This window comes from Zingiber officinale, chromosome 3B (genome assembly GCF_018446385.1).
Source record: "Zingiber officinale cultivar Zhangliang chromosome 3B, Zo_v1.1, whole genome shotgun sequence".
NCBI classification, from domain to species: domain Eukaryota; kingdom Viridiplantae; phylum Streptophyta; class Magnoliopsida; order Zingiberales; family Zingiberaceae; genus Zingiber; species Zingiber officinale.
In genome coordinates, this window is record NC_055991.1 from 88,270,518 (window position 1) to 88,281,181 (window position 10,664).

A 10,664-nucleotide genomic window follows, 5' to 3' on the forward strand; every position below is an offset into this window, starting at 1 on the left:
CAGACCAGTGTAGAGATACTCAGCATCTTTTAATATATGACTTAAAAAATACACAGGCTATTATTCACGGTCCTTCTGCTTGACTAATGTCGATCCGATCACATGCTCGATGGATGACAAATAGATCCAAAGAGTCTCTCCTACGTTCGGCTTAGCTAGCACCGACAAGGAATTAAGATACTCCTTGAGCTCTTCTAAAGACCGGTCACACTCTGCATCTCATTAGAATCTGGTAGCTCGACGTAGTACTTTGAAGAATGGTAGACTCTGATCAGACATCTTAGAGATGAACTTTGAAAGCATAGTGATCCGTCTGGTCAATCGTTAAGCCTTCTTCAAATTGCAGGGCGGAGGTGTGTCTTCCAGGGCCTTCACTTTACTTAGATTTGCCTTGATCCCTCGCTCGGTCACAATATACCCAAGAAAATGTCCGCTTCTTGTGCCGAACAAACACTTGCTGGGGTTTAGCTTCATCCCATAAGTTCTTAAAGTTTGGCATGTCTCCTTGACGTCCACACAGAGGTCAGCCGCTTGGAGTGATTTTATTAGAATGCCATCGACATAGACCTCTATGTTTCGGTCGATCTACCTTTAGAATACTTTATTCATTAGCTATTGTTAGGTTTCTCCGACATTCTTCAATCCAAACAGCATGACGTTGTAACAATAGGTTCCGTCGACCGTGATGAAGCTAACCTCTTCCTGATTTTCTTGGGCGAGCGACACTTGGTGGTAGCCTTGGTATGCGTTAAGCATACATATTAACTCGCAGTCTGCTGTGGAATCTACCATTTGATCTATCCGAGGCAGCGGATAGAAGTCCTTAGGGCATGCTTTATTCAAGTCACGGAAGTTGATGAGCGTAAATATCATGATCGTTTTTGCATGTTTTAACACACATTCACTTGCTTTATACGTATATATTCTTTGCATGATCGTCTCTTTTATCATATGCTCATCATAAATACTCTTTTGTTCGGATATCTGCTCTTTGTTTGGTTTTGTATTGACAGGGACAACTTTCGGAGCAAAAACAGCGATTGTCGACGCACTGGAACAAACAAGAGAACACGGTCGTACAACCTCGCACGGCCGTGTGGCCAAACAGTAGGAGAGAAGTGCATGGTCGTGCGACTCTTGCACGGCCATGTGGCCAACCAGAGACGAACCCTTGCATGGTCGTGCAATCTTGCACGGTCGTGCCCCCAACGACCGAAGCTAAGCAATGCATGGCCGTGCAATCCTGCACTGTCGTGTCCCAGGAGCCGAGCCTAAGATTCACACGATCGTGCCAATTGGCACGACCATGCAGCGCGGCCAGAGACAAGAAAGGGCACAGCCATACCATATTGGCACGGATGTGCCGTCGTAGCCATACCCTAGCCTATAAAAGGGTTTTAATCCTTCTTCTCAAGGAGGAGAGCCAGGAAGCGAGCCGTCAAAGGGAGATTCACCTTGGTGTCATTCCACGCTATCCAGGACCTCCATCCAGCGATCCTTCATCACCACATCGACTCCAGAAGCAAAGGATTGGATCCGAAGATCACTCGTCGTCATTGGATAAGCATCTTTTCTCTTTCTCTCTTCATGTTTTGAGATTGTATGCTTAGATACATTATGTCTTCGGGTTTTTCTCTGATGTCTATGGAGTAGATTCCTTGTTCTAGGATTATAGAGTAATTGTGGATTAATTTTGATGTAAGACTCATATTTATGCTTTATTTCATTGGATGATTTCGCTTGCTTTGTTTTGACTACTCGATCTCTATATCGTGTTAATTGATTGTGTAGGAATTACCTACCTCGTAGAGAGAATATCTTACATTGTACACCCGAGGGGCTCTAGTGACAGGGGTAACCCGTTCACGGACATCTAGGGTACTTCTTTGAAATGAGAGACAACTTCTCCACAAGGAGGTAATAGACCAAACGAAGCTCCTTATTTCTATCCTTAATAACACCAATTAGAGTTGGGTTCTTGTGATCTACCGAGGCGACCTAGTGATAAGGGTTAGCCATAACAGGATTTCATAGGGATCTTCTTTATTTAGTACTTAAGGATAGATGCTTTAGCTTTCGATGAATGCATGTTGATGGACAATGAGTAAAGGATAGAATGTGATACATCAATACAACCACAATGAAACCGAACTCCTATAACTCTTCATAAACCAAGTCAATTACTTCTTCTTTGCTAGTTCTCGTTTCCGCTTCCCAATATCTTTTCTTTAGATAACTTACAACCATCGGTAGTTTAGCTAATCCAAAGTGAGCTATCGCTAGTTCTTATAACCAGTCCTCGTGAGATCGATAATCTTTATTACTGATGATGAATTCGTGCACTTGCGGTTCGTAACAGAAGTCGATGCAAATCCGCCATTTGTCGTTGGCTTGGAGACTAATACCACGTTGGTGAGCCAACTTGTGAATTGGACTTCCCAGATATGGCTGGCCGCCAATAATTTTTCTATCTCCACCCGGATGATCAAATTCTACTCCAAGCTGAAATCCCTCTTCTTCTATTTAACTGGCCAAGAGTTCGGTCGGACATGTAACTCGTGTTGAGCCACAGTCGGCGAAATGCAAGAGAGGTCGTGCGTCAACTAGGCGAATACGTCATAGTTTCTCCTGAGGCAGGCGAGCAACTCTATTTTCTTCTCGCTTTCCAGATCGACGGCGATAAAGGTTGTTGCCTCCGATCGGTTTGGATAGATCTGGGCCTCCTCCTTCTCATCGTAGACCAGAACAAGAGGTTTCCCCATGATGGTGCTCACCTCCAAGTGCGGTGCCTTCCGAGTGGCTCTTGCCTCCATTTTGACCATTTCGACGTAGCAACGTTGAGCGGCCAACTAATCACATCTGACCTCGCTCACCTGGTCTCCCACCAAGAACTTTATCTTCTAGCAGAAAGTTGATACTACTGCTCGGAACTCATTCAGCGTCGGTCGACCCAGAATGACGTTATAGACTGATGGTGCATCCACCATGATGAAATTGGTCGTCCGTGTCCTCTTCAGCGACTCTTCTCCGAGCGAGACGGCCAGGCGCAGTTGGCCAATCGGCAGTACTTCATTGTCGGTGAACCCGTAGAGTGGAGTTGTCATGGGTAATAAACCTCCTTGGTCGATTTGCAGTTGATCGAACGCCTTCTTGAATATGATGTTTACTGAGCTTCCTGTGTCAACAAAGGTACGGTGAATAACATAATTAGCTATTATCGCTCGGATAATCAGGGCGTCGTTATGGGGCATCTCTACCCCCTCCAAATCCTTCGGGCCAAAGCCGATCTCAGTTCCATCGACCTTCTTCTTACTCCAACTGACCACATGAATTTCAAGTCGTTGAACGTGCAACTTTCTCACTCAATTGAAATCACCGCCAAGAGCGGCGTTACTCCTATTTTCTTCCTCTCGCGCTAAGGATCGTCTCCGTTCGACCCGCTCCCGAACGGGACTTGGGTTGTTCCATTATTGAGATTGATCGTGACGTGCTTCAACTGCTGTCCTTCCATCTTCCCTTCGCCCAGTTGATCGGCGCCTATATCTCCGATCGGGCGATGGTGATTGATGATAACACCTTATTGGAGCCGATCTGCTAGCCAGATAGCAATCCCGAGTATTATGAGTTACTGACTGATGGAAAGAGCAAAACATCGGCATCCATATTTTGCCCCTGGAGGTCTTTGGGTGTCCATCCCCAACATGTTGTACGGCATGCTTCCTAGGTTTGTGCTGTTGTTGAGTTCCTCCTGATCAGGACCCGTTAGGAGGTTGATGGCTACTCAGTTGACGCCGCTCGGATGTTGCCGCTGGTTCGGTGGGGGCCTCTTTTTTCTAGTCGCATGGGCTTCTTCTACATTGATGTATTCATTGGCTCTTTTTTGTAGATGGCCAAAGTCCTTTGACGGCTTCCGGATGAGTGACCGAAAAAATTCTCCTTCAGTGAGTCCTTGTGTGAAAGTGTTTACCAGCACATCCGAGGAGACAGCAGGGATGTGCATCGCTACCTGATTGAAGCGTTGGATATATGTCCTTAAAGCCTCTCGAGGTCCTTGCTTTACTGAAAATAAATTCACACTCATCTTCTGGTGGTGACTATTGCTGGTGAAATGATGGAGAAAAGCCGCTCAAAAATCTTTGAAGCTATGTATCGCCCTGCTCGGCAAACGTTTGAACCAGCATTGTGTCAATCCAGATAATGTGGTAAGGAAGACTTGGTATTTTACCCCGTCCATGTATTGGTGCAGTGTGGTTACGTTGTCAAATTTGGACAGGTGGTCGTCGGGGTCGGTTGTCCCATTATATTCTCCAATCGTTAGTGGGGTGTAGTGTTTCGATAGAGGTCATTTAGAATCCACTCTAAGAATTGTTGATTAACCCGTTCGGGCGAGTCATCCTCCCTGAGTTTCCTTTTTCTTATGTCTCGAACGGGTGCCTCATCAGAGGATGACCCCCGATCTTTATCCGCTCGGCCCCTTTCTATTGGAGTCCATAACATGGTCGGCACATTATAGGCTTCTATATAGGCATCGATCGGCATTTTGTCCCATTTTCGAGTGGAGAGTTGTTCGGCCTACCACCCTGCCATTAAAGTTGCAGGTTCCTGCACTTGATAATTGTCCAGGTTTTGTTGTTCCACTAACTTTACCGCTCAAGCCTGTATTAGTGCGTCGAGATCCTCTTGTGTCGATGTTACTGTGGTGAATCGTCCAACGTCTTTTATCCTCTCGTTCAGATACAAGAATGATTTCCACAAACGGCTCCAAAATGATCCTGCCCAAAGGAATGAAGCTGGAAAGCTGGGAAGGGGGCGGCTCCGCTGATTGGATGAGAACCTTGCTCCTCTCTGCAAAACAAAACCAAAATCAGGGAAGGGGTCCCTAGCGTTGAGCGTGACCTGACCGAAAAAACTCTCCTTCAGTGAGTCCCTGTGTGAACGCGTTTACCAGCACATCCGAGGAGACAGCAGGGATGTCCATCGCTACCTGATTGAAGCGTTGGATATATGTCCTTAAAGCCTCTCGAGGTCCTTGCTTCACTGAAAATAAATTCACACTCGTCTTCTGGTGGTGACGACTGCTGGTGAAGTGATGGAGGAAAGCTGCTCGAAAATCTTTGAAGATATGTATCGCCCTGCTCGGCAAACGTTTGAACCAGCATTGTGTCAATCCAGATAATGTGGTAAGGAAGACTTGACATTTTACCCTGTCCATGTATTGGTGCAGTGTGGCTGCGTTGTCAAATTTGGACAAGTGGTCGTCGGGGTCGGTTGTCCCATTATATTCTCCAATCGTTAGTGGGATGCAGTGCTTCGATAGAGGGTCATTTAGAATCCACTCTAAGAATTGTTGATTAACCCGTTCGGGCGAGTCATCCTCCCTGAGTTTCCTTTTTCTTATGTCTCGAACGGGTGCCTCATCAGAGGATGCCCCCCGATCTTTATCCGCTCGGCCCCTCTCTATTGGAGTCCATAACACGGTCGACACATTATAGGCTTCTATATAGGTGTCGATCGACATTTTGTCCCATTTTCGAGTGGAGAGTTGTTCGCTTACCACCCTGCCATTGAAGTTGCAGGTTCATGCACTTGATAATTGTCCAGGTTTTGTTGTTCCACTAACTTTGCCACTCAAGCCTGTATTAGTGCGTCGAGTTCCTCTTATGTCAATGTTACCATGGTGAATCGTCCAACGTCTTTTATCCTCTCGTTCGGATACAAGAATGATTCCCATAGACGGCGCCAAAATGATCATGCCCAAAGGAATGAAGATGGAAAGCTGGGAAGGGGGCAGCTCCGCTGATTGGATGAGAACCTTGCTCCTCTCTGCAAAACAAAACCAAAATCAGGGAAGGGGTCCCTAGCGTTGGTCCTTCGACACTCAGGTTAGAAATAGAGGAAGGAAAATAGAGAATAGTAATTTCAGAAGTATCTTTTCTTGCCTATTCCTCATACCTTGCAGACTATTTTATACCTTTCTTACTGACTTTTCATCTTCCCTTATTTAATGATATTGTTTAATGATATATAGAAGGCATCTTCATCTTATCTTCTACGCATTTAATGACAGACGGAGTTTTTTCTTTTGCTTTATCTTCCCCTTATCAATTACCTTTCCCTCTAGTGATCCGTCATGAGTATAATGACAACGCTGCACCTCGAGCCGGACGGACGACTCGATCGGCTCGTGCTCCAAGCTCGTTCAGCTTGGGTTCCTCGCCCATTCAGCTAGCCAGATAATAGTCTACTCAGTTGGCCGACCGGATAGTGATTCCTCCGATCGGTTGATGCACCCACTTCTTCTCGAGTGCGGTCGTACCTTGCTTAAACTCTGGCATTCATCGCCTTGACCTTAACTTACAATGTGGTAATTGACTCGTGTCAGATAGGATACTCCTTATCGCCGCATCATTGTGGTAAAAAAAAAAGCGAATACGCTCGCTCCTAACGCCCCCGCCAACCCGTCCTAGGGCCAACACGGAGGAGGTAAATCACAGACGACTACTAGCCTTTGGAATAATGACTAGCACATAAGGGAGGTATTTACCTCGACTTTGACGAGATTCGAATTCCAAACCTCATTGTGGCAACACCTCATGCGGCGATAACATCATTGTGGCAAAAAAAGGCGAATACACTCACCCCAGCGCCCCCGCCAACCCGTCCCAGGGTCAATACGAAGGAGGTAAATCACGGACGGCTACTAGCCTTTGGAATAATGACTAGCACATAAGGGAGGCATTTATCTCGGCTTTGTCGAAATTCGAACCCCAAACCTCATTGTGATAACATCTCATGTGCTAACAACTAGACTCATCCGATAACTCATTATTGAGTTTGATTACACATTATAATTCATCATTTTTCGTATATATTTTAATCCAACAACACTTAAAATATAATTTGACAATACTTATAATAATAGTACGTATAATACGACAATCTCGATAAATATAATATTTAATTTTTTAAATATATTTTGACTTGGATCATAAATTTATTTTAATTAAAATTTAGGCAGCAGTTTGAGACCATAAGAGAAGTGCGCTACAAACTGATCCATCTCGGCCTTGGGCGCCACCAGTCCAATCTCCACTCCGCCGCTCTCGTCTCTGCTGTCCGCCACAGAGATGGTGCCAATCCACACGATCGACGGCATGTCCACCTTCACCGGCCTTCCCCACCCGAAGTCCACGTTGTAGACTTTGAACCCCGGTGACCCAGAAACGGCCAGCGGCCTCTGCATCGCGATCGCGCGGTACTTCTCCGGCCACTTGTCGGCGTCCCTTAGTGGCTCTGCCTTGAACTGCTCGATGGCTTCTCCGGCGATTCGAGCTGCCACCACCACTCCATCTTCTCCCGCAAGGTCGCCGGCCTTAGCCTCGGCGAAATTGCCGCCGATGCAGTTACCGAAGTACTCCGCCGGCAGCGCCGGCTGCAGTCGTCCCCTGCAGTTTCCGGGGAATGCTAAGTGCACGGTTGTCTCCGCGCTCGGCGCTCGTGCCTTGACGAGGGAAACCCACGCGTAAGCGTACGTCGCCACGATGTTGGAGCAGCGGAAAGAGGCGTTCTTCGCTTCGGAGGAAATCGTCGCCTTCAGCTTCCCTAGGTCGTCGGCGGTGAGGGTCACCGTGCCGATGACCGCGTCCGGCGGAACGAATTGGACCCTCATGGATTCGACGTTTCTCGCGTCGGCCGCATGGCCGCTGAAGAACTTGGAGTAGGCCTCATTCGGATCCGGAACTGAGCTCCGGTCGAAGTAGGGCGGTGCCGGCGCCTCCTTTTCGAATCCGGAAGCTCTGCAAGCCCACGACGACAAGAACCGCGTGGAACTCGACCCGTCGCAGGCCGAGTGGTGCACGGCGACGGCCAAGGTCAAGCCTTTGTTGGGGAACAGAGTTACCTGCAGGGCCATCACCGGACGCTGGCCGTCGTCTGTGGGCTCCGGTATCTGGGGAGCCAATGACCGTACTCTGGTGTACTCTCGCGGGTGGCATCCCGAAAGGTCGTCGAAATCGCCGTCATGCTCGGCGACGACAAAGGGAACGCAGTCTCCCTCGGCGTAGTGTAGCTCGTACTGACTCTGGCTGCCAGGTGCGAGGCGGACCTTTCCGGCGAGGGGGTAGAAGTCCCGGAGAGTGAGAGCAAGGGCGGACTTGAGGGTGGGGAAGACGGACTCCATGAAGTGTGAGGCGGAGTGGGGGAAACGGTAGAAGAAGACACGTTGCACCGGGCCGCTGTAGAGCCACGCTATGTCGAAGAAGGTGAAGGGAAGGGAAGATTCCGGCGCCGATCCGGGCGGAGGACCGATTCGATAGGTTTCGAGGACTCTGAGCTCCGATGGTGGTGACGTCGTCATCTTGGAGATTAAACAGCAGTGAAAGGTTATGATCAGAGATTGGAAGAGCTATTAAATGCGTAATTTTTAAAAAGAACGGGGAAAGTCAAAGAAATGTAAACGAGAGCATTCGAATCAAGGACGTCTCTTTCTATTTATTTTAAATTAAAAATGACATTCCATCTCAGCTCTTTATAAAACGACATAGTTATCCTCGAATACATTCTCCCCATTTTGTTTTATTATTATTATTATGAGTCGATTTAAAATTTAAATTTGAAATCGGTGTCAAAAAAATTAAAATCCGTCATGTACAAAGTTAAAACTAACCAAACAGTCAACTTAAATGACAGCTTGTAATTTTGAAAGGCTAATGAGGTGGATACTTTTTATTAAAAAATAAAAAGGAACGTTCTTTTTCATGGTTAAAAAAAACGTTTTTTGATTTATTTTTCTTTTTTTATATTCAAAAAATTATTTTTTAAAAATTTTCACATAAAAAAAAAAAAGAATGATTTTTTCTTGTTGGTTTGACGGGAGTGTTAGATGGTAACTTGAGTTTGATCACTTCCAATAAATTTAATCGCAATCTTTTAATTCCAATATAATTATTTAATAAATGAAAATTTAATTATAATATGGCAAAATTTATCAGTTCTGATTATATGATCAACCATATTTGGATTTAACAAATTTTATTTTATTTTAATAATATTTATTTGAAAGTAAAATTAATATTTTAGTAAAAAAAATCGAATAGATACAAAATACTATTTTGACTAGTTTGTCAAAACGGATTGATAAAGTCTAAGGAAAGAGTCAAATAGATATTAGATACAAGCCACTACTTTTGACTAAAGTGAATGATGTAGAAAATTTCGAGATATTAAATGAATTGAATTTTAGGAACAGGTAACCGGTTGAAGAATATGACAGAAGGTGATTTATTCCCATTCCATGCTTCTTGTAATTCGTCGTTAAATTGATATGAAGAAACTATTAGTATAAATGATAAATATAAAATAAGACATACCTAAGTTTTTACCTTAACATCTTACTATTTTATTAAAAATCTCTCTCTGATGAAGTTTAAAATGAATTTATGTTAATATCTTTTTTTCTATTCATACTAAAAATAATTCAAGATTTATTAGTAATTCTATAAGCAAAACAATCAGTGACCTAGAGTTCGAGACTCAACTACGGCGTATTATTATAAATTTTTCTCATCATTAATTTTCTCTAATTATTTTATATAAAAAAAAATATAGTTCTCTTTAGTCCCACATCTTAAAATTGACAACACTATGATCAAAGAAGCTTCTATAAATATTTTAAGCCGAAAATATTAAAAAATATATTTTTCTTAGTTTATTTACTAAGATAAGTATAATATTCAATTAAATTAATTTTTTTTACTATTGCATGGACCTAACGAATATTATCCAAATAATTAATTCTTGATTCTAAACGTAAGGGTGACATTTAAAAATTCAAACAATTTGGATTTTTAAAGATCCAAATAATTCAGATTAATATATTATATCACACGCGTGTGCACGATGACTAATTTTATATGATAAATACATGAAGATGTCAAAATGGTTTCATACGGTCAAACAAGGTTTAGGCGTAGACTTAGACTTAGTTGGCCTATTAATATATCATACCAAATAGGATTTCTCTTTTCAGTCCATGACGTCTCTTTTTGATGTTTTTTTTTTTATCAAGGAGACATCCCATCCTATCAGCCCACACACAGCAACTAAAAAGGGAAAGATTTTATTTTCCTCCTTTCGTTCTGCCAGGTGTAATTTTTCACTTGACAGACACTTGTAATAATATTAAGATATATGCATAGTTCCCCGTATTAATCTGTGCTAGGTTTTCTTCATGGTCTCTTCCTTTTATTCTGAAAAATAGACATCCAAATGTGATTTTTTAGCACCGTCGAAGGGGATAAATTTATTTTAAGGAGAATACTTCGTTGTAGGATTCGTCGTCGTTGTTCCTTTGGTGATGCTCCTCATGCAATTCGGACTCAGGTTCCGAGTTTGTTTAGCATCCGTCTTGAGCCGTTGACACTTGGAGCACTTGCAAACAAATTCCCTCTCCGACATGGACCTTGGGTAGTTTTAGACAACATTAGTGATCAGCCTACTTAGCCAGGTCGATAGTTTAAAATTATCAATTCAAGTCATCCTGACAAATAAGTAAGTATTGTCCCTCCGATAAATTATGAGAAAAGATCCAACAATATAATATTATAACATATATGATTTAATAACTACTAAATTGTAGCTACCCTTAAATAAGATAAGTCTCAATA

The 10,664-nt window shown here is 43.6% G+C and overlaps 1 protein-coding gene across 1 annotated transcript; it reads right to left on the minus strand.

Moving 5' to 3' along the window:
• Positions 1–6,868: 6,868 nt before the first annotated feature.
• LOC121968428 (phenolic glucoside malonyltransferase 1-like) lies at positions 6,869–8,454 on the minus strand. The gene has a single exon (XM_042518808.1). It carries the CDS (start codon positions 8,354–8,356, stop codon positions 7,004–7,006), a length of 1,353 nt encoding a protein of 450 aa, XP_042374742.1. The 5' UTR covers positions 8,357–8,454; the 3' UTR covers positions 6,869–7,003.
• Between the last annotated feature and the right edge of the window lie 2,210 nt (positions 8,455–10,664).

Excerpts from the sequence above, each read along its gene's own strand:
- LOC121968428 (XM_042518808.1), bottom strand. The coding sequence starts at position 8,356 with ATGACGACGTCACCACCATCGGAGCTCAGAGTCCTCGAAACCTATCGA.